A 25163-nucleotide genomic window follows, 5' to 3' on the forward strand; every position below is an offset into this window, starting at 1 on the left:
GGAGGTTCTGAAACAAGTGGTTATGGGTGTGAGTGAACTGGTGAGGGTCTGGATCACCTGGTGCAGGTGTCAGCAAACTGTGCTTGGAAGTATATGCAAAAGTATCTGCCTCCATGCATAAACTGAGCGTTATTACATGCACAAGTTACAAATATTTAACAGATAAATATATGTACATACTTTTATAAAATGATGAAGAATAATTTTCAAACAACTGGGTGCATGCCCATATATGCATATATATGGGCGTGTATATATGGGCATGTGAAAATTTACTCATGTATTTTATAATCTTCCCGTAAATTATATGTTTAAATGAATCCTGCAACATGCACACACATGTAAAATAAAACCATGTGACTACATATTGCACTTATCCGGATAAGTTTTAGCTGGATAAATTGGAATTTATTTGGATAAGTAACTAAGATAACTAACTTAAAAAAATATACATGTGGAGAGTTTACCTGCATAATTTACATGCTTTACCCCATAAATTGAGTGTTATGTGTGTAAATTAGGAGATTTTCTAACATGTGCAGCAATGAAATTACCAGTTTTCCAATTAGTCTAGCAATTTGCCCAGTCCATCTGCAAGTCATTGAGACCCTCCTAACTCTTCAGCCTCAACTCTCCCCATTTCACCCATATTAACCACCCAGTCAGTATTTCACTTTTAAGTCGGGTTAAAAGCTCTCAGAAGCTTCTTAGGTTTCACCAACTATTACAGGACCTTCATCAAGAATTACTCTTCACTCACAGTGCCGCTTACAGCTATGACGAAGAAAGGTGCCAACGTTGTTAATTGGTCTCCAGAGGCTATAGCTGCATTCCAGATACTAAAAGATGCCTTTTCAAGCAAACAGTGTCTTTGACACCCAGACCTTTCCAAGCTGTTCATCATGGAGGTCGATGTCTCAGACATTGGCGTAGGGCTGTATTAAGCCAGGCTGGTGATTCAAAGGTTCCACAACCATGCTCATTCTTCTCCCGTCACTTCTCTCCTGCAGAAAGAAATTACGGAATAGGAGATAAGGAGCTTCTGGCTATAAAGATGGCATTCGAAGAATGGTGCCCTTGGCTCGAAGGAGCGCAACACCAAGTAATGGTCTTCACAGACCATAAGAATCTGGAGTACCTCTGCCATGCACAGTGCCTGAACCATAGACAAGTGAGATGGTCTCTATTTTTCAACAGATTCAACTTTGTGCTCAAGTACCGCCCTGGAGATAAGAATATCAGAGCTGACACTCTATCTTGTTCATTCCTCTCTGAGGACATTCCTGAGGAACCGCAACACATCATTGACCCAGAGAAGGTCATATTGGCAGCTACCCACTCAGTACCTGCAGGAAAGACCATCGTACCCAAGAACCTCAGAAAGAAGTTATTGGCTTGGGCCCATGGCTCTAAACCTTCAGGACACCCTGGCCAGCATAGAACCCTGTCTAAACTTCAGACCTACTACTGGTGGCCCACAATGAAGGAAGACACATTATCCTACGTCGCTTCCTGCGCAAACTGCGCTAAACAGAAGACGCCGCTGAGTCATCCATGGGATCTACTCCAACCCTTGCCAGTGCCAGAAGAACCATGGACACATATTGCCACAGATTTCTTGGTCGATTTACCATCTTCAGGAGGAAACAACACTATTTGGGTAACCGTAGATCGGTTTTCAAAGATGGCTCATTTTGTGGCTCTCCCAGGCTTACCCACCGCCATGGAGCTCGCCAAGCTATTCATTACGCACATCTTCCGCCTGCATGGCTTGCCTAAGCACATAGTTTCTGATCGAGGAGCCCAATTCACGGCTAACTTCTGGAAGGCACTATGTAAGAAGTTCGATATTGCCTTCAGCTTCACATTGGCATATCATCCTCAATCCAACGGGCAAACAGAGAGGATGAACAGGACACTGAAGCAGTTCATTTGTGCCTACGTGAACCCTCGTCAGAATGATTGGAGTGAACTGTTGCCCTGGGCAGAATTTGTCATTAATTCTCATCCAGCAACATCCACTGGATCAACACCATTCGAAGTGGTCTACGGACGACTATCACTGCCACCACTGCCACTTCCGTTATCAGTGTCGTCCCTGGCAGCCCAATCTACTGCCAAAGATATCCAACAACTTTGGACTCAGACAAAAGAGATGCTTGTTAAAGCAGGACTTCGAGCAAAGAAAGGATACGATGCTCATCACTGCAAGGCTCCAGACTTCAAGCCTGGTGATAAAGTCAGGCTTTCCACGAAGCATTTAAGACTTAAACTTCCTTCAGCTCGCTTTGCTCCTCGTTTTGTTGGACCATTTTCCATTCTCTGACGACTGGGCAATCTCACTTACAGTCTGAAGCTACCATCTACTTTAAAGATCCACAATGCATTCCATGTCTCACTATTGAAGCCAGTGATCCTTCGTGAGATCTCCAACAAGATACCTGAAGCTAAACCGATAGATGCAGAAGAAGACATCGAATACAAAGTAGACACAGTTCTCGATGTGAGAAGACAAGGCAGAGTATGGGAATACCTCTTGTCATGGAAAGGGTATGGCCCTGAAGAAAACTCTTGGATACCAATGTCTAATATCCTGGATAAAGAGATGCTACAGGACTTTCATCACTTGCATCCTCAAAAACCAAGACTTGGTAGGAAACAGCATGGACGCCCTTTAAAGAAGGCTACTGTTGCGTCCGTCGGTCCTCGATGACTTCGCCCCATTTGCCTCACCTTATTCATGGCTCCTCCCGCTTACCTGGGAAAGATGGCTACCACCGCGTCTACAAGCCAACCTCTCTGGCGTCCCCGGAACGGCTATGGTGCAGCCCCCGCCATTGCTCCTCCCAGGTATCTACTAGGGTGCGCGCGCGCGCAACCCACATCTTTGTACCACCTTTGACGCGAACCTCGAGGGCGTTCCCTCATGCTGACCTCACACCATCTGGGTATATTACCTTCACTCATTTGCTAGCTCCCCGAGTTAGCAAGGACTCGAATCCGTTCTACGCTATTCTGCCGCTTCCATGCAGCTGCAGGAAGCTCTCTCTCTGCCCTTCGGGGTAACTGCTAACCTGGGTACCCCATCCTCGGGGGCCCTCTGCTTTCTTTCAGGTGCCTTACAAGGAACAGGTACTCGCTCCTCGAGGGCCTGCTCTCCCTGCCTGTACGATCTACAACATACCTGGTGGAATCGCACAGCTACAGCAAACACCTAGTGAGTACTCTAACTCTCAGTCTATATCATCCACAGTATCTCCTTGCTGGGAGACCTGCTGTGGAACCTCCTGATGTCATCTAGGAGAGAAGGGCTCCCTCTGTCGAGGTCCCTGAGACTGCAACTACGGACTGCCTCACTACTGCCACCTGGTGGCTCTCTTCAAGCTGTCTAAATAAAGAACTATTCGTGTTTTGTGTGTACGAGTCTAGCCCAGTGCTGTGGCTCCTCACAGGGCTCCTCCCCATGGGCGTGGTCATCTCCACAGCACCCAATGATTCACCAAAACACACGTAACCATAACACTGTGTGGCCCCCACTGAATAATTTATAAAATACAGGTGTAACTTTAGACAAACATACCTAAGTGGCTCCCACTGAATAATTTATAAAATACAGGTGTAACTATAGGCAATCATACTATGGATGTGTATGCTGAGTTAACACTTTTGAAAATTACCCTCTTAAATTATTTCCCTTAACTAGAAGTCTGACACAGAACTAAAGGAGCCTACTTTTCGGAATGCACGCATACTTATGTGCGGAAAGAGGAAACATTTTCTGCATCTGACTCCTTTTGGTTAACCTAGCAACTTTATACAAAACACATGCAAAATTAAAAAATGAATTAGCTGTCATAATTGTGCATGATTATTTGTGGAATATGTAGAAGAAAATAATGTACCTCTGTCAGAATTCTCGTCTCCTCTGACATGCCTCAAACATTTGGTGTAAACAGGCCACTGAATGGGAAAGTTATTAGTAGGGGACAGATAAAATACAAACACATATACATTTACAGTGATATATACTTCCATCCTTTTGAAAGTAGGCTAAAAATGGTTCTTACCAAATAAGACACATCTTCTAAACTAGAAAATTCATTAAAGCTGACAATAAGTTTTCGAAGCCCTGTGAACTTGGCTATGTCCTTTAGTTTAGTCAGGCTGTTTCCATGTAAGTTGAGGACCTGTATTAAATATTGTTTAAACCAAAATAAGCAAAAACAAACTTAATATAGTAATTATACAACATTTAAAATACACACAACTTCAAGAAACTTAAGGTATACATTTGTAAACACTTATAATAAATAGAGTCAGTTCAGTGGTTCATGCAGAAGGCTTAGGTTCAATTTCTGGGTCAGGTTTTCTGTTCCCAGGGATGGGGATGCTGCAGACTCTGCATTTATAGCCCCTAATATGGATGGAGTATCAGTTATCACACAATGACAACACCTCACGGTTGTACTTAAGGTCCACACTAGCCAAGTTCTGGAAGGTGCCATGGTTTGTGGCCCCCAGCTGAGGATCTTTGTTGCAACGGCTGGGCTGAGTTGACAGGAATATGAAACAGGGAAAGAAAAACCTGGTTAGTTGTGAATGAAAGTTTATGATACCATAACTCAACAAAGGCTAGTTCTAACTGAGCTGGAATCACAGCAGAAGGAAACTACCAAGTCAATCCCCTCCCCCACTGTAATTTGTTTATAAGTAGTTACCTTATATTTTATCTTTGAAAGTTCACATGTTGCATGTTTGCAATATAAACATTTTAATCTACAGGATGCAATCATCAGACTTATTAAAGTTCGCAAAAGTTTGTGAATATGGTGCCACACTAGAGTTTTCAGCAACATTAACTCCTGTGTGCTTCTATGGCTATTCACCCTTTTAAATGAAAGCACTATGGAAATTACTTATTTAATAAATTACCAAAAGCATGAATTAAATGAAAAGCCCAGCAAATAAACAATGAAGTCAAAATGTATAAGATGGTTTTAAACCCCTTAAAATATAGCAGCATATAAGCAATAGTGTACATTGAACTGGTAAATGTACGTGTCAAGCTAAAACATTATTTGAATTGATATGACCAAAATTAATATTAATTGGCTGAAACACTTCACTGAACGTACTAAGTTTAGATGTAGGATGAATGGGCAGTGATGAAGGATCAAACCATTGTAGTTATTTTCAATAAAGGCAGTCTGCAACTACAAACTGTTTTTCTGAATTAGAATGTAGCATAATTGAGATGAATTTTAGTTCAACAGAACATTAATGAATATTTGATGGCATTTATTTAAAGCAGTGGTTTCAAGCCTGTCTTGAAGGCACACCCAACCAGTATGGTTTTCAGGATACTCACAATGGATATGCATGAGATAGATTTGTATATACTAGGTCTCCAATATTTGCAAGTATCGCTCATGCATATTCATTACAGATATCCTGAAAACCAGATCAGTTAGGTGTACAATGAAGAATCACCAGAAAGCAGAGAGTTGCTTACCTGTAACAGGTGTTCTCACAAGACAGCAGGATGTTAGTCCTCACATATGGGTGACATCATCTGGATGGAGCCAATCACAAAATACTTTTGTCAAAGTTTCTAGAACTTTGACTGGCACCTACTGGGCATGCCCAGCATGGCAATAACCCTACATCCAGCAGGGTTCTCCCTTCAGTCTTATGTATAGCAAAAAAGAGCGTGCAAAAAATAACATAATAAATCGCAAGCGTACCCAATTCCGCGGGGTGGCGGGTGGGTTTCGTGAGGACTAACATCCTACTGTCCTGTGAACACCTGTTACAGGTAAGGAACTCTGCTTTCTCACAGGACAAGCAGGATAGTAGTCCTCACATATGGGTGAATAACAAGCTGAGGATGCCCGCGCATATACCGAAAACACCCAAAGAAGTGTAACAGGCACAACAACAGGAGTGATTCTTTGGTATACGGGCAGCCTGAATATCCCAGCGGGTATAGAAGGAAGTTGGAGATTACGCTGAGAATAGATTGCGTAGAACAGACTGGCCAAAGATAGAATCTTGTGTACCAGCCTTGTCTATGCAATAGTGTGCTGCAAAGGTTTGAAGAGAACTCCAGGTTGCAGCTTTGCAGATATCAATGAGAGGAACAGAACGAAGGTATGCAACCGACGTTGCCATCACCCTAATGGAGTGCGCTTTGACTCGTTCCTGAAGCGGAAGGCCTGCTTGCTGATAGCAGAAGGAAATGCAGTCTGCCAACCAGGAGGACAGGGTCTTCTTTCCAACCGGGATTCCCAACTTAAGCTTATCAAAGGAAACAAAGAGCTGGGTGGATTTCCTATGGTCTGCAGTGTGTTTCAAATAAAAGGCAAGCGCACGTTTACAGTCCAAGGAATGCAGAGCCCGCTCAGCAGAAAGTGAGTGGGGCTTTGGAAGAAAGTAGGCAGCACTATGGATTGATTTAAATGAAACTCAGATACCACTTTCCGTAGAAATTTAGGGTGAGTGCGAAGGACCACCCGATCATGAAGAAATTTCGTGTAAGGAGGGTATGTAACCAGCGCCTGCAGCTCACTGATCCTGCGAGCAGACGTTAACGCCAGAAGGAAAAGGATCTTCCAAATGATATGCCGCAACTCGCAGTAATGCAGAGGCTCAAATGGAGGTTTCATGAGCTGCACTAAAACCACATTAAGGTCCCAAGACGGGGCCGGTGGACGGAGAGGAGGCTTCAGGTGAAGCAATCCCTTCATAAAGCACACCACCAGGGGTTGTGTTGAGATAGAGACATCCCCTGTACCCCTATGGAAGGCGGCCACTGCACTGACATGCACTCTGATGGAGGAGGTTTGTAAACCCAACTCTGAGAGATGCCAGAGGTAGTCTAAAAACTGATTTGTGGGGCAGGTATAAGGATCTAAGTCCTTTGAAGTACACCACAATGAAAATCTTTTCCATTTCGAATGATAAGACCTTCTAGTAGAAAGCTTTCGTGAAGATACCAGGACCTGAGATACAGATTCTGAAAGATTGAGAGGCTGTAGGATCAACCTTTCAACATCCAAGTCGTCAGTGACAAGGCCTGAAGGTTGGGGTGGCGCAACTGACCGTTCCTCTGAGTCATGAGGGACGGGTATGAGCCTAGAGGAATCTGTGGACATATTGAGAGATTCTCTGATGACCAGGTTCCCTGAGTCTGCAGGTTGTTGACATGCGCTCCCCACCCCAGAGTGGAAACATCGGTTGTCAAAACTATTTGAGGTTCTGGAGCTTGGAAGGGTAGACCTTGAAGGAGACGGGATTCTCGGATCCACCATACCAGCGAGAGACGAAGTCACCTGGTGACGTGGACAAGGTTCGACATTGGATGATGTGCCTGTGACCACTGGGACTTTAATGTCCACTGTGTTACTCACATGGCTAAACGAGCCATGGGGCTAACACGGACCGAAGACGCCATATGCCCCAGCAAGACTAGTAGATGATGAGCTGACGTGGTTTGACGAGACTTTATGTCCCACGCCAACAACACCAGTGCGTGAGCTCGGTCCCTGGGAAGAAAAGCTCTTGCTTGGATTGTATCAAGATCCGCTCCAATAAAGGACAGGAACTGAGACGGGAGCAGATGGGATTTATGATAATTGATTAGAAACCCCAATGATAGTAGTAGCCGTACTGTAAGGTGAAGGGAGTGAAGAACTCCTTCTGATGACTGAGCTCTCAGCAACCAGTCGTCCAGGTAAGGATAGACATGAGTGCCCAGTCTTCTTAAGTATGCAGCTACTACTGCCAGGCACTTCGTGAAAACCCGAGGCGCTGACGCTAGGCCGAATGGAAGGACCCTGTACTGGAAATGTTGGTTCCCAACCAGGAAGCGGAGGTATTTCCTGTGAGATGAGGTAATTGCAATGTGCATGTATGCGTCTTTTAGGTCGAGAGAGCAAAGCCAATCCCCTTGTTGAAGAAGTGGAAGCAAAGAGCCCAAGGTTACCATCCTAAATTTCTCTTTCCTAAGATGTTTGTTTAAGGCCCGTAGGTCTTATCAGGTGAATTCCTCCCATCTTTTTTGGGATTAAAAAGTATCGGGAGTAGAATCCGTGTCCTCTCTGGGAAAGAGGAACTGGTTCTATGGCATTTGCTTGCAGCAGGGAGGATACCTCCTGTTGCAGTTGGTGACAGGTGTTGGAAGAGGGCCATCCCGGCTGAGGTGGAGTGTCCGACGGGACGGAGGAGAAATTTAGATGGTAACCTTGAGCGACAACTGATTGCACCCACCGGTCGGTGGTGATGTTTAGCCACTTGGTGGAGAACTGGCATAGGTGGCCGCCTACAGGTAGGTTGAGCAACGGGGGATAGTCTTCGCTCTGAAGGTGGAAGTCAAAATCCCGCTGCAGGAGCAGATTGGGCAGGAAGTTGAGCTTTCTGAGCCCGACGTTGGCACAGTGCAGACTTCTGGAAGGGCTGGGATGGTCGGGCCCGGGTCGCGGGTGGATAATACCTTCGGGTCCTGTGTGCCGTCCGTTTAGTGTCACTCTGGGCGGCTGCTTGGAGGGAGCGGTAAACTCCGCCTGGGCCACCGAGAGCTGACGAAGTGTTTCGGTATGGTCCTTCAGCTGGGCCACCATCTCTTGGATTTTTTCTCCAAACAGGTTATCTCCTGAGCATGGGAGGTCGGCCAAACAATCCTGTATTTCGGGTCGGAAATTCAGCTGGTCTTGAAGCTGTTCTGGAAGAGAGTCTCCAAATTCCTGTAGCTGTTTAAACAGGTTACGGTTGTACTGCATCATATATAACTGATATGATGCAATACGCGAGATAAGCATGGCCCCGTGAAACACCCTGTGGCCTAAAGCATCGAGAAATTTCTGCTCCTTCCCAGGTGGCGCCGAGGAATGGGGCTTTGGATGCTTGGCCCTCTTTTGGGCGGACTCCACCACCGCTGACTGATGAGCTAACTGCGTCTTCTGGATCCCCGGGGAAGGCTGGACTAGGTAAATAGCATCCATCTTTCGGTTCACTGGAGGGACCGATCCAGGATGCTCCCAGTTGTGCTGCATCAAATCCTGCAGCATTTCATTAAACTGGGACGGACATGATTTCCTTTGGGGGATCCAGGAATTGCAGCACTTCCAGCATTTTATGCCTGGAATCCTCTTCCGTCTGCAGTTGGAATGGGATAGTCTCCGCCATCTCCTTTATAAAATTAATAAAGGAGAGATCTTCTGGCGGAGACTTGCGCCGTTCATCTGGAGGAGATGGCTCCGACGGAACATCTGTTGAGCCCTGGGATTCTGTGGAATCATCCGTCCAGGAATCATAGGGTTGATCTCCTGCATCCCTTGGTGGTCCAAGTGGAAAACTTGGAACTTCTCCAGCTGGAGGTCTAGGTCTTACAGGTATCAGTGCTGGCATCGATAGACCTGGTCTTGGCATCAAGAAATTGAGGTCCGGTATCGGTACCGGGCGAAAATGCACCAATGGCATCAGGGATTTCACCGGTGTCCTCGGTGGTGGTACTCCTGACGGCCCCAGGACGGGTTCCGGCATCGATGTATCCTCTTCTCCCGATGAAAGCGGGATGGGCGTCGATGGAGCCATGGGTAACAGTGATTTTCTCGGTGCCCCCGGCAGGGCACCGATAAGCAAATCCAGCTTGTCCAGGAGAGGCAGCAGCACCGGAGGCATCGGTGCCGGTTCCGTCACAGACACCGGTGCTGGCATCGGTGGTTGCGAGAGGCCTTGGATAGCCTGGAGCACTGCCTCTTGCACCATCCGGTGCAATTCCTCTTGGAGCGCTGGGGTGGTGAGCCCCAGGTCCGGAGTGGGAGGCACAATGGGCAATAACGGAGGGTCCACCGGTCCTGGTGGAGTCTCGGTACCCATTTCCACCGAAGGAGCGGGACGCCTCGGTGCATCCGGCTTCGAAGGCACGGGACGCTCCTCGGTCCGGGTCTTCTTCGTTGGTGGTTCCGTCGATGGCTCCACCGACGTTGTGGAAGCGGAAGGCACCAGTCTCCGATGCTTGTGTCGGTGATTCTCTTGGCACTCCGCTTTTCCCGACTCCGCATCAATGATGTAGATGCCGAGGACTGAGACACTGATTGGGAGTCTTCGGCCTCGGATCGACGTCGATGCTTCGCCAGGGATCGAGTCAATGGCGCTTTTGGAGATGGACGTTGAAATAACAGCACCATTTTTTCCAGTCATGCCTTACACAATCGGTACATGTCTCCACATTGTGCGACGGTCCGAGACATAAGACACAAACCAAATGAGTGTCTGTGATCGACATAGTTCTCAGACAGTCCGGGCATCGATGAAAACCTGTCGCCATTGCGGTCGTCGAAAAATTTAGGCCGGTTGCGGTTGGTGCCGACAAGGCCCACAGAGGTCCCCGCCGGGAACCGAATGAAAAACGGGGTAAACATACCGTACGACTCGGTGTTCAACAGTGAAGAAGGGAGACCCCTAGGGGGTATAAACTTTTGCAAGTTTTAAAGAAAATTTCCTGAGGAAAAATTCTAGTCAAGAACTGTGAAGAGCTCCAAAGATCTGCGTGGCTATAGCTGCGTGGAAAAAAAGAAACCAAACTGAAGGGAGACCCTTGCTGGATGCAGGGTTACTGCCATGCTGGGCATGCCCAATAGGTGAAAGTCAAAGTTCTAGAAACTTTGACAAAAGTATTCCGTGATTGGCTCCATCCAGATGATGTCTCCCATATGTGAGGACTACCATCCTGCTTGTCCTGTGAGAAAAGGCATATTTTTTAATCCAAGACAGGAGCTGTATGACTTGTTTATCCAAAATAAGGCTAAACCAAAGATATGTGCCATAATGGAGAATACTTCCCAGCTCTTCTACTAACTAATATCTGGCAGAATCTGAGTAAAGAAGAGCTGGGACAGGGTGAAGCCTAGACTGCAACCCTAATAGTCTACAGATAGGAATAAAAGGGGAGGAAGACATCAGGACAGAAGAGAATTCAGCACAAAAACCCATGGAATTAGAGGAAGAGAAAGAGGCAGAAGTAGAATCAGAAGCAAACTTCATGCATACTTGTAATCCAGAGTTAAGTTAGACTCTGGATCTCTCTCTCTATTGCTGTATCTTGGAGGGAAATAGGGTAGCGAGATGCAGATTGGGTGGCTGATACTTCTGAGTCAGCCACCCTGGATTGGAAATGTTTGAGCTACAGTAGTTTACATGTGAGCTCTGCCTTGAATCCTAGAAGAATATAATAAACTAAATTAGAGTAGTTGAGACTGCTATTGAGCCACTGGAAGCTGGACTAGTGAATCTTTAAATGTTTGCATTTATTAACAATACTAGTTAATTAGACCTATGTTTTTCTCTATGAACATTTTTGAACCACTGGAAACTGGGCTAATGAGTCCCTAGATAATTTTATCTGTTATTAGCATTGATTTAACATTAGGAGGCTAAGACTAGTATAAGATAATTAGAACTTAGTTTTCTTGTGTATATTTGAGACTTCTACTAATCGGTAGAAAGCTATACTATTAAATTCTAAATAATTGTACTAAACAATTGCATTCTTTTCAGACTTGTCTTTCAAGCCTTAGGAAAGTTCACTTCAGTTCTGCCTAAAGCCTTAAGATAGCCAGGGTGAGAATCTTTTTAGGAACCCTACATTGAACCAGCAAAATGCGAAAAATCCCATGCCCTGACATTGCGGTTTCCTCTTCTGGCAGCACCCAGGCAAGATAGGTCTTCCCTACAGCCCCGAAGTCCAGAATTAAAGCCATTACAGTGCCACCCACAGGACTAGAAGCAGATGTCACTATAAAATTGCTGGTAGAGTGGGATCAACAGACCACATGCTACACAAGGACAACATGGATGAGTGCCAACCAACCAGATGAGGTTTCTGAGTTCAACCAGATCACTAAGAGGACTGGAAGGGATCTACAAGAGCAGACCAAGCTAAGAGGAGAGTCGTGGAGAGCTCAAGATGCCCATTTTTGCCAGAGCCTGGTAAGTATACCTGGGCTAGATATACCATCTGGTGGAAGCATGGTGTTTTGGGGAGTGTTGCATATTGTTTTGTGCTTGGCAAGAGAACCAGGAGTGACAGAGTATACTGGCTTAGAGCAGCAAACTGTATAAACCTGATACAATGAATTTCTTTTTATTTGGTAAGATGTTTAGGCTGGCGTGGAAAGTCTTTCTTCAAAGCAGTCTGCATTTTGATTTGTTCTTCCTTCCCTCCTAGATCACTAGACTAGGAAGATTGGTGAAGAAAGGGCTACAGACTGCCAAAAAAGCTTGTGGATGATGAACAGTTGGATCAAGATACAGGAGCCTGGAGTAGATAGTGCAGCCTACTCTGGGGTGCTGAAGAAAGAAGGATTCAAACCTGGAAAGAACCAGCAGGAGTGGACACAGGTAGTTTGCTAAAAGGGGGCCAACTCAGAAATATTTGGAATAAGAACATAAGAAGTTGCCCTACTGGTTCAGACTGAAGGTCTATTAAGCCCAGCATCCTATTTCCAACAGTGTCCAATCCAGGTTCCAAGTACCTGGAAAGTATCCAAACAATAAATAGATCCCATGCTACTGATGCCGGTAATAAGCAGCGGCTATTCTCTAAATCAACATAATTAACAGGAGTTTATGGACTTCTCCCCCAAGAACTTATCCACACCTTTTTTAAACCCAGTTACACTGACTGCCTTAACCACATCCTCTGGCAATGAACTGCAGAGCTTAATTGTGCTCCGAGTGAAAGAGCAGAGTTGCTTACCTGTAACATGTGTTCTCACAGGACAGCAGGATGTTAGTCCTCACATATGGGTGACATCATCAGGATGGAGCCCAATCAAGGAACACTTTTGTCAAAGTTTCTAGAATTTTGACTGGCACCTACTGGGCATGCCCAGCAATGTACTGACCCTGCATCCAGCAGGGGTCCCCCTTCAGTCTCATCTTATAGTAAAAAGTACGTGCAAAAAATAAAATAAGAAAATGTAAACGAACCCAACTCAGCGGGGTGGCGGATGGGTTTCATGAGGACTAACATCCTGCTGTCCATGGTGGGGAGGACTGTGGTACCCATCTGAATGCGGAAGAAGGTTCTTTTCTGGGCACACGATTCTTTAACGGCCGGCCATCCGGGAGTAACCAGGACCGAGGAATTACTCTCGGGGTATTACTGGTGGCCCCAGTTTAAGAGGGATGTTCGCCTCTACGTTAACTCTTGCCCAACCTGCGCCTGACAGAAGACTCCCATCAGCTGCCCCTGGGGTCTTCTTCAGCCTCTGCCGACCCCCGCAGAACCATGGACTCACTTATCTACGGACTTTATTGTAGACCTGCCTGCTTCAGAGGGGAAGACGGAGATTTGGGTTGTCATAGATAGATTCTCTAAGATGGCCCACTTTGTGCCTCTCCCCAAACTGCCCTCAGCGCCTGAACTGGCGAACTTGTTTACGCGACATATCTTTCGCCTTCATGGGCTCCCCCTACACATCGCCTCGGATAGGGGTTCTCAGTTCTCTGTGTGAGAAGCTCGGGGTCCAACTTGACTTCACCACCGCCTTCCATCCCCAAGCTAATGGTCAAGTAGAACGGGTAAACCGGACCTTGAAAAAGTTTCTCCGTTCCTTCGTGGGAGACCTACAAGATGACTGGGTTGCTCTGCTCCCGTGGACAGAGTTCTCTTACAATCACCACAAGCACTCTTCCACCGGCAAGTCCCCCTTCTACACGGTTTACGGCAGACACCTGCGGCCCCCTTTACTATTGCCAGTAGAGGTGCTGTCTCCAACCGTGCAAACTTCTGCCCGACTTGCAATCCACCCGGGAGAGACTCCAGCTTGCGGCAGTTATCATGAAGAAAGTGGCTGATCATTTGCGTCGGCCAGCCCCAGTGTTTCTTCCCGGAGAGAAGGTATGGCTGAGTACTAAATACCTCCGCTTACGGCTTCCTTCGATGCGGCTGGCTCCTAAGTACATTGGCCCTTTTGCGGTTAAAGACAGGATTGGGGCAGTCTCCTATTGCCTTCACCTTCCACACACGCTCAGGATCCACAACGTCTTTCACGTTTCCTTGTTGAAACCCTTGGTCCTCTCTTCTTATCATAAGAAGTCGCCTACACCCACCACGCCTGAGGCGCAGGAGGACGCCATCTATCAGGTTAAAGATGTGCTTGATGTACAGTTTCATCGCAGGCGTTGGGAGAACCTTCTCTCTTGGGAGGGTTATGGTCCTGAAGAGAAATCCTGGGAGCCCGCCGTCAACATCCTGGACAAAGGCCTTCTCCGTCAGTTCCATCTTGATCACCCAGGTAAACCCAGGCTTCCAGGAAGGGGGCGTGGGGGGGGGGGGGGGTACTGTTACGGGACCGGGCTGTGCCCTGGTCCCTCCTCCTACCTTGGGGCTGGCCCGGCCCGTGCGAATTCGCCCCCGGCTTCCCTGGCCTGTTGAGGGAGACGCCGCCGACTTCCCGTCGCTGGCCCAGCCCCCTAGGTGCGCGCACGCGCAGGGGCTTCTCTCTTAAAGGGGCCAGCGCGGGAAACCTGGGACAGCTCCTCGATGACGTCAGACGCTGCAGGGTATATTACCCTGCAGCTGGGATTGGATCCTCGCTTTGCAACGAGGTTCCTCAGGTTTCCTGACTGCTAGTTGCTGTGACTCTTGGATTCCTTCTGTGTTCGACCCGGCTTGCTTCCTGGACTTGTCCTCTGCTTCCGCCCCTTGGTTTTGGTATCAACGTCTGACTCTTGGCTTCCGACCTGGCTCCGTTCCACGACTTCGTCTTTGGCTTCTGTTCCTGGCTTGGTATCGACCTCTGATCTTCTGGCTTCCGACCCGGCTCCGTCCACTACTCTGTCCTCTGCTTCGCCCCTGGCTTTGGTGTGGATCTCTGACTCCTGGCTCCCGACCCGGCTTCGCCCCTGGCCTCCGACTTCGGCTTCTCCCTCACCTCTCGTATTCGGTGTTGTGGAGCGCTAGGAGAGCGATCCCACTATTGGGAGATGTGTGTCCTTGGGCCACGGCTCAACCCCAGAGGAACTCTGAAGAGGTGCCGCGGGAGGCGTGGCATGCCCGAGCATGGGCTGGACGGGAGCAAGGCTGGAGTGATGACTGGAAGACAGGCCCTCCTCCGGACCTGCACGCTTCGGAAGACCCAACAACGCAATGTTGGCCTTGTGAACAGTCCTCCGACCGTTCCCAGCCCTTTCGGACCTGCCACAGGGTACGGCACGAAGCGGCAGGCCGGATGGAGGCCAGGGCAGCGAAGACTGGAACATGGATTCAGACGAGACTCAGGAACAACGTAGACTCAGGCATAGACGTGGACTCAGGACGAGGTACTGGATGCACAGAAGTGGACTCAGGAACGAGGGCTGAAGGAAGACATGGGCACTGTCCCTCAGGGCACCCTACTCAGACCACCCGTGGGACTGAGTCGCGGACCACCCTGTCCCATGCGCGCCCTACTCAGCCCAGGAAGGCTGGTCGCGGACCACGCTGAGAGCGGGAGAGCACAGGGAAGAAGCAGGTTGCTACACTCCTGGCAGCTCAAGGCAAGGTTTGCTGCACTCCTGGCAGTTCAAGGCAGATTCGCTGCACTCCTGGCAGCTCAAGGCAGATTAAAGCATCAGGGTCAGGAACAAGGACTAAGACAGACCTCAGGGCTGGAACAAGGACATCTGGAACAGCAGGTAACATCAGGACTGGAACACGGATACTGGAAAAGGAGACACACCTCAGGGCTGGAACGTGGACATCTGGAACAGCAGGTAACATCAGGACTGGAACACGGGTACTGGATCAAGAGGCAGACCTTGGGACTGGAACAGCAGGCGGACGTCAGGACTGGAACAGAAGGCAGACATCAGGACTGGACGAGGAGCTCCGACAGGTAACAAGAAACACAGGACCTTGCAGAAGTGCTGGGACACGGATGACTTCCTGGAGCGAAGGATCTCAGGAGTGACCAACTCCTTGCGAAGACAAAGACAGACTGAACGCTGAGCCCTTTAGTAGAGCTGAGGTGGACAACGCCCAGGGAGGGGTCAGCAGGGGACCACACCTGGCTGGCCCTTGAAGAGGAGGAGAGAGGCGCGCGCCCACGCCCTAGGGAGCTATAGCAGGCTGCAGGCACCGGCAGGGACGGCTCCCTGCTGGGCGAGGACTTGGGCTGAAGCAGGCACTGGCAGGGACGGCCTCCCTGCTGGCTGAAGGTCCCGGGATCGCAGCAGCACGTCGGAGGAAGGCAGAAACAGCAACAGAGGAGCCGGCCGCATGGCAACAGCTGCGGGACGGCCCCAGCTGATTCAGGGAGAGAGAAACAGCAGCGTCAGCGGCCCGACTGGCCGTGAAGGTAAGAGCCTGCCCGTGCTCCTCGCGGGCAGGATCGCAACAGTACCCCCTCCTCAAAGCCCCCCCTCAAGCCTCTTGTCAACAGCTTCAGAAGAAGGCGGTAGTCCATACCGTTGAGGGCAAGCGAGGATCCAAGGACGAGCTGGTACTTCTTGGCGAGTAACTGTAGCGAGAAGAATACTGAAGCAGAAGACAAGGCAGAAGTGGTCAAGGTCCAGGCAAGACAAACATAGAACACGGAATGCTGAAGGCGTAGGTCAGACAGGGTGTAGGGTACAGAACCACAAGATGGCATCTTGGTTCTAGGATCAAGGCAGAGGCAAGGTTCCATCCAAGACTTGGCTTAAATGGAAGTCCATAAACTTAAGACTGAAGCCGTGGTGCAGGCTGGAGTACTAGGTGAAGGTTAGCTGTTGAGTTGATGGTTCCAGGAACTTGGGAGTTCAGTGACTCACGATGGATGCAAGGAGTCAAGGTAGCTGTTTGAGCTGCGGCGAGTAGAGGTGTAGAAGTCTCGACACAGTGGCAGGCGTCCCCAAGTTGGTTAAGGATATATGCGTAGGGACTTTGATGACCGGACGACTTGGCAGACTTGCTAGCCGCTTGAATGCATCGAGGAGTAGACTTTGGTAGTACTGGAGACTGGAAGGTGTCCCACCGTAGCTTTAAGCTGGCTTCGAAGTATGGTGGAACACTCGGTGCTGGATACCAAACAATAGTTCAAGATGGCAGGTGAACTGCTAGTCCCTGCTGGTGGTCATAGCTGGAATTACGTTTGGCAGAGCAAGGAAGCAGAAGTTCTTTGATTGGTAATAGATTCCTTAGTGAAAACATACTGCTGATGTTCAGGTTGGTAAAACTGGCAGCTCAAGTAACCAGTGGTGAGGATCAGGATAGAGTAGTGCAGAGGATCAAGGGCACAAAAGTTCAGTAACTTCCATCTAGGAGCGAACCCTAAGACTGGGCAGAATCTTGGTGTTGCTTGGTTAACTGACACTCACACTCAAGTGGTCCTAGGCTGATGGTAGAGATGGACATCTTCAGGATTGGCAGTATGTTACTTGGAAAGGCACACTTGGACCAGTACCTTTGCTTGGATGGTGAAGCTTGCAGCGGATTCCCGAAGAGGCTGCTGGACTCGCACTCGGGGTAGTGAGCGAGACAAGCATGTGGTAACAGAAGTACTGTAGAGGCTGAGCGGGAAGAGCGAAGACATCTGCTGGTTCAGCTGGAAGAGATGGCAGACACTCCAGGCCCCATTGGACAGATGACCACAGATGGGGTGCAGGCGCCTCCTGCAGGTCGTCTGGAGAGGTGTACCACAAGCTGGCGTGTAGTAGGCATCACTTGTAAGATGGTAAACTCAGTGAGCGAGATGTGCAGGAATTTCAGCAGAGTAAGCTCTTCTGAGCAGGTACCTCTTGCTGGTGAACAAGCATTCTCAGAGGGAAAAAATAAAAATTCTGGACAAGATAGTCTTGCAACACAGAAACCAGATGCTGCAGCGTGGCAGATGGTGGTGAACCTGGGTGCAGGCGCCTCCTGCAGGTCGTACAGCAAGTGTACCCAGGCTAAGCAAAAGTCTCAAGAAGGCACTTGGTGAACACGGGTGCTAGGCCTCTAGCGGTGTGGAAAACAAAAGTTCAAATAAGCTGGCGCCTCCAGCAGGTCGGTAAACACAGCGAAAAAATTGGGACTGAAGTTTTTTCATTTTTAAAAAAAAATTCCTTTGGCAAAGAAACTCCGGAACTTGGCACAGGCCCATCACAAGGACATGAACGCCGGACACATGGCCTTCGCAATCTGTTGTGGAGCGCTAGGAGAGCGATCCCACTCCTGGGAGATGTGTGTCCTTGGGCCATGGCTCGACCCCAGAGGAACTCTGAAGAGGTGCTGCGGGAGGCGTGGCATGCCTGAGCATGGGCTGGACAGGAGCAAGGCTGGAGTGGTGACTGGAAGACAGGCCCTCCTCTGGACCTGCACGCTTCGGAAGACCCAACAAGGCAATGTTGGTCTTGTGAACAGTCCTCCGACCGTTCCCAGCCCTTTTGGACCTGCTGCAGGGTACGGCACGAAGCGGCAGGCCGGATGGAGGCCAGGGCAGCGAAGACTGGAACATGGATTCAGACGAGACTCAGGAGCAACGTAGACTCAGGCATAGACGTGGACTCAGGAACGAGGTGCAGGATGCATAGACGTGGACTTAGGCACAGACGTGGACTCAGGACGAGATACTGGATGCACAGAGGTGGACTCAGGAGCAGACGTGGACTCAGGACGAGGTACTGGATGCACAGAGGTGGACTCAGGAACGAGGGCTGAAGGAAGACATGGGCACTGTCCCTCAGGGCGCCCTACTCAGACCACCCACGGGACTGAGTCGCGGACCACCCTGTCCCATGCGCGCCCTACTCAGCCCAGGAAGACTGGTCGCGGACCACGCTGAGAGCGGGAAAGCACAGGGAAGAAGCAGGTTGCTGCACTCCTGGCAGCTCAAGGCAAGGTTTGCTGCCCTCCTGGCAGCTCAAGGCAGATTCGCTGCACTCCTGGCAGCTCAAGGCAGATTAAAGCATCAGGGTCAGGAACAAGGACTAAGACAGACCTCAGGGCTGGAACAAGGACACCTGGAACAGCAGGTAACATCAGGACTGGAACACGGGTACTGGATCAAGAGGCAGACCTTGGGACTGGAACAGCAGGCGGACGTCAGGACTGGAACAGAAGGCAGACATCAGGACTGGACGAGGAGCTCCGACAGGTAACAAGAAACACAGGACCTTGCAGAAGTGCTGGGACACGGACGACTTCCTGGAGCGAAGGATCTCAGGAGTGACCAACTCCTTGCGAAGGCAAAGACAGACTGAACGCTGAGCCCTTTAGTAGAGCTGAGGTGGACAACGCCCAGGGAGGGGTCAGCAGGGGGCCTGGCTGGCCCTTGACCTGGCTGGCCCTTGAAGAGGAGGAGAGAGGCGCGCGCCCACGCCCTAGGGAGCTGTAGCAGGCTGCAGGCACCAGCAGGGTCGGCTCCCTGACGGGCGAGGACCCGGGCTGAAGCAGGCACTGGCAGGGACGGCCTCCCTGCTGGCTGAAGGTCCCGGGATCGCAGCAGCACGTCGGGGGAAGGCAGAAACAGCAACAGAGGAGCTGGCCGCATGGCAACAGCTGCGGGGACGGCCCCAGCTGATTCAGGGAGAGAGAAACAGCAGCGTCAGCGGCCCGACTGGCCGTGAAGGTAAGAGCCTGCCTGCGCTCCTCGCGGGCAGGATCGCAACATCCGGTACTTATTTATTTATTTATTTATTTTACATTTTTTTATACCGATTTTCCTGCATAAAATGCATATCAAACCGGTTTACAATGAAACAGAATGAGCAGGAAGTAAAATTCCTTAGTCTAATACATTTAAACGTCAATAATGAAATAATTTTAAACAAAGCAAAAAGCTAAATAACATTAATAAAAATTAAATTATTAACATAAACATAAATATAATTATATTAGAAGGAGCACAAAGGTTAGCATGAAGGGGAGCACAAAGGGGAAAACCCCTTTGTCACGCCCGGCACGCGACGCCTGGTGTAATCGCGCCGTTAATCGGGTCGCCGCTGGCTGGTCGTCATGACGTCGGGGGGGGGGGGGGGGGGCGAGTCTTTACATCGCTGATTTTCTCTTTTAACATCTCAGTTCATTTTTACTATTTTTACTTGCTGGCCCAGAGGATTCTCCTAAGTCCCAGCGGCTCGGGCTCTCACGGGCTCCTCCCGGGAGAGCTGCGGGCTTCCGAGGGTGAAGACTCTTCATCTACCTGGGTCCAGTCCTCGTCCATCTCTTCAATCGCTGCCTGGGTCCTTGGTCGCATAGGACTCCATCTAATTCTAAGAGGTCCGGGTCCCTACAGGCTCCTCCTGGGGGGGACCTCGGACTTCCAGTGGTGAAGTCTCCTCTGAGTCTCTTCCGAGCCACCTCCCGGCTGGGACGCTAGCTGTGGCCTTCCATAGCATACCATCTACTGTCCCGACTGGCCCAAGGGTCCACGACTGTAACAAATCCTTTGTTTACAAGGGTTTGTAGCTGGTCTTGGAATTGTTCAGGTAGGGACTCAGAGAAGTCCTGTATCTGTTTAAAGATGACCCTATTATATTGGGTCATATAAAGCTGATAGGCAGCAATTCGGGAGATGAGCATGGCCCCTTGGAATACTCATCGACCAATGCTGTCTAGGAATTTTTGTTCCTTAGCAGGCAGGGTAGACGAGTGGGGTTTTGACCTTTTTGCCCTCTTTTGTGCAGACTCTACCACAACTGAGTGGTGGTCAAGCTGGGATTTTTGAAAGCCTGGGGCTGACTGAACTAAATAAGTAGTGTCAGCCTTTCTGTGTACTGGAGCAATTGATCCAGGGTTTTCCCAGTTCTTTTTGAGGAGATCAAGAAGGACCTGATGAATGGGAATAGAGATGATCACCTTGGGGGCATCCAGGAATTAGAGTAACTCCATCATCTGGTGCCTATCATCCTGTTCCATCTGCAGTTGAAAAGGAACCAACTCAGACATTTCCTTCACAAAATTTATCAATGAGAGGTCCTCTGGAGGAGAACGCTTTCTACTTTCAGTGTGTATATATATATTGGTACTATATATATTGGTATCCTAACTTGATACTAAGTGTATCACAATCAAGGTTCATCATAATTATCAGTTATTACATTTCAAAGAGATATACATATTACTTAAAAACATTGTCTAAGTAAGGCCACCCCCAAGGAACAAGGAAATTCTGAGCACTTCAGTCCATAAAATGAAAGATTCAAGGTATCTTCTGTGGCAAAGGTGGGATGACTTCAAGCTATGAGGTCAATGACAAATGAAGTGAATATGTCTTGCAGCACAGCACTCTGGAAGCTGTCCTCGAAGTACGGATTAATACCTGATATAAGGTGAATAAAAACCAAAAATAAGTTATTAAGAAACTCTACAATAAACATCAATAAATTCCCGTATGCAATAATTCCTATATACACTATTCATATGGATATCCAATATTATTTTATCATAATTGGGAGAAGGTGGTGAAGGTAAGTCATCGGTGTCTGTTGAAGTATCATTACCCCAAGTGTCATAAGGATCAGCAGACTGTCCTTTAGGAAGTGAAGGGGGTTGGATACCTGAGGGTCCCAGTCTAGGCTCTGAAAAAGTCGGAGGAATCGCCAGAGGCACCGATGTTGGCATTGAAGGCACCGGTGCAGGCATCGAGGGCATCGATGGATGACTCGATGGCGCCGGCGGATGTATCGGCACCGACGGATGAATCGGTGGCAAGGGACGTATCAGCATCGATGGCTGAGGCAAAACTCCCGATGGAGGGATGTGGAACGGTGTTTCTCTTCCTGATGAAGCTGTCATCGGGGAGGGCATCAGAGGCATCGGAGACCCGGGATCCATCGGCGGAAGGGCAGCCATCAGCGCCTCCATTCTGGATAGCAGCAGTGCTAGCGCTGCTAGAATCGGGTCGATGACAGGTTCCACAATCGGTGCCAGTGTTGGTGCCAGAGGAACCTGGAGACGTTGCATTGCCTTGTCGATGGCCTCCTGAACCAGCCGGTCCAGTTCTTCTCGGAGACCTGGAGCAAGCAGCACCGGCTCCGGAACAGAAGAGGGAGGTAGAGGCATAGCCGGAGGGACCACCTTTACAGGTGGAATCGCGACTACCAAACCCCGATCAGATGAGGGTTGCCTCGGTGACCCGGTCGCAGCACTGGTCGGTGCCTTTCCTGGACGGGGCTTCTTCGACGGCGGCTCGGACGGTGGCAAGGTTGATGATTTCGCTCCCTCAATGGTCCGAGTCTTGCGATGTCGATGGCGATGTTTCTCCCTGTGATCCCCTCGATCTTGAGGGGGAGTAGAGGGTGTCGATGGCCGTGAAGACGTCGATGGTGGTTGGTCACTGGTCGGTGGAAGATGCTGGCGTGAAGTCGACGGTGCCGGTTCCGACGGGGTTTGAGCACGGAAGAGGAGTTCCATCTTCTCCATTCTGGCCTTGCGACCTTTTGGTGTCATGAGGGCACATTTGGTGCAAGTCAGGACATCGTACTCACTGCCTAAACACATTACACAGACTCCATGGGGGTCTGTGATAGACATGGTGTGAATACAGTCCGGGCACCGACAGACCCTCGACGCCATGGCTATTGAAAAAAATTGAGCCGCGGTACGGTCGACAGCCAGTAGGCCGCAGGGGCCAAACTCGACGGTAATCGACGGAAAACGGGTAAAAACTTACCGGAGTACCGCAGTCAGAGAAAAGTTAGAGGAAGGACCTCTTTGGGGCAATTTAACTTATTTTTTTCCAAAATATTTTATTAAGCGTCAGTGCAACCATAGCATGTCATCCATTAACAACACAGCTACTGAATCAATACTGCCATAACAGAACATACATGCATTCATAATGGAATACTCTTAGAAAGACTATTTTATACATTTTCTTCCCCTTCCATTACCCACCCACCCCTTCCATTTCCCCACCCTGCATTGTCAATCAAGGAATCCTCTCTGAAGTCCGTGAATCCAGAAATGCCATATAGGGGGTAGTAAGTTGTACACCCGTGATGTATTCAGAGGTTCGCTGAACGGGCACTCCCCTGTGAAGCATCTTCCTTTAGGGGAAACAACTTCTGTATATCTTCAGGGAGAGAGACATAAAAAGCTAACCAAATGTCTCTAAAAAAACGTTTCTTCTTATAAGAAAGAGAGTGATACAAAGATCCATATTCCATCTGAAACAAGTGTAACATCTGCGCCGACCACAGGGTACCATCCGGTGGGTCTGCTTCCACCCATTTAAGTAAGATACATTTTTTAGCTATCAAACAGGCTTTGGAGAAAAACAAAATATTATCATGGTTTAACGAGGATTCTCCACAATCAACATTCAGCAGACAAAAAGCACAGGACCACTGAATCTGCACTAAGAATAAGTTAGAGGTTTTCAACCGTACTTGTTCCCAAAAGTGTTGAATAGCAGAGCTGTCCCACAATGCATGAATAAATGTAGCCGGCCCCTGGGCGCATTTGGTACACAGACTGGAAGTGGAAAGTCCCATACGAAAGGCAGCCTGTGGGGTATATACTACTCTATGAAAGATTCTCCCTTGCATTTCTCTCAGGGAGACATTATGGGTAATTTTGAAAATGAACAAGTAACAGTCCCTAAGCAATAGTACATCCAAGGTTTCTGGGAGATCTACGTTCCATTTGTCCACTAGTTTATCAAAAATTCGGTAGGGGGTAACATTCTGACAAAATTTATATAATAAAGACAAAGAACCCTGCTTTCCCTGGTATATTTTCATAAGTAAAAGATACTCCGGATTGCCTATTGGTTCTCGGATGTTCTGCTGGAGCTTATGTACAAAGGCCCGCAGTTGTGCGTACCCCAAAAAGGAGCTACTCTTCAGACCCATTTGCCCCTGCAGGACATCAAAGGAGTGCAGACACCCGGTTTGGGAATCCATGAGATCCCTCAATGTACAATCAACCAACTTTGGGGAGAAACCAGTAAAGAATGCCTCCAACGGTGGTATCATAGGGTTATTCTGCAGTGGATATTGCAAGGAGAGTTGTGTCGAAAGGTGCATGGTATGCCTCAAGTCAACCCAAACTTGGCGCACCCTTTGGGCCAGTTGTGCCTTGATACCCAACTGGGACAGCTCCTTCCGTGGTAAATGTAAAACTAACTTAGGATCCACGGGTTCACAAATATCCTCTACCAGGGAATAATCAGTAAATTCCGAGGTACCATTTAGCCAATCTCCCAGAAACCGCAAATTTGCAGCCCAAGCATATAATTTAAAGTCTGGTAAGTTAAGCCCCCCTTTGGCGTTTGGGGCTATCAAACACTTATAGGCCAGTCTCGCCTTCCGACCCTGCCACAAAAAAACAAGTTATGTCCCTTTGAAGGCGTTTTAAGTCCTTGCTTAAGAGAGCTATAGGTAACATCAAAAATAGGTAGAGAATCTTTGGAGCAATTATCATTTTTATAACAGCTACCCTACCATGTAAAGACAGAGGAAAATATCGCCAAGCCTTCAATTTATCTCTGATCTTGTCTAGAAGTGGGGGTATATTAACCCGGTACCAAGAATTAGTATTTCTATGTATTTGTACTCCTAAGTATTTAATCTTGTCCCCCGCCCATTTAACAGGGAAATCAGGCCACGTCGATTCCAAAAATCCCGCTATGTCTAAGGCCTCCATTTTGTCCAGGTTTAATTTAAAACCGGAGACCTGTTGATAGGTGGCAAAAAGCTTTAAAGCCTTGGGGAGTGATTCACAAGCGTTAGTTAGAAGTAAAAGGAGATCATCAGCAAAGAGTAAGGTTTTATGTTCATGTTTCCCCACCCTTATTCCAGAAATATCGGAATGTGATCTAAGAGCTATGGCCAAAGGCTCAACTGATAAAATGAACAACAGGGGGGACAAAGGACAGCCCTGTCTTGTTCCTCGGCATAGTGGAAAAGAATTAGACAGCGCCCCATTGACCAAAATTCGTGCAGTGGGATTGGTGTAAAATAATGAGATATAATCAAAAAACACCCCTGTAATACCAAACTTTTTCAATACCTGTTTTAAAAACTCCCACTCCACCCTGTCAAATGCTTTTTCAGCATCACACCCAACCAGCATAGGATCTTTCAAATTCCGGGTGAAGCAGGATTCCAGGGTGCAAAGTACCTTATGTATGTTTACAGTAGCACGGCGACCCTTGACAAATCCCACTTGATCTTGTTCAATGATGAGGGGCAAAACATTTTTAAGGTGGTTA

General features: G+C 48.6%; 1 protein-coding gene across 1 annotated transcript in view; it reads right to left on the bottom strand.

Annotated features, from left to right (window-relative positions):
- The window catches only part of LRRC9 (leucine rich repeat containing 9), a 1004248-nt gene that overhangs the window by 405982 nt on the left and 573103 nt on the right, over window positions 1-25163 (bottom strand). The window contains 1 exon segment of the mRNA XM_029598189.1: window positions 4068-4187. Within this exon segment, the coding sequence (XP_029454049.1) occupies window positions 4068-4187 (120 nt within the window).

This window comes from Rhinatrema bivittatum, chromosome 4 (genome assembly GCF_901001135.1).
Source record: "Rhinatrema bivittatum chromosome 4, aRhiBiv1.1, whole genome shotgun sequence".
NCBI classification, from domain to species: Eukaryota; Metazoa; Chordata; class Amphibia; order Gymnophiona; family Rhinatrematidae; genus Rhinatrema; species Rhinatrema bivittatum.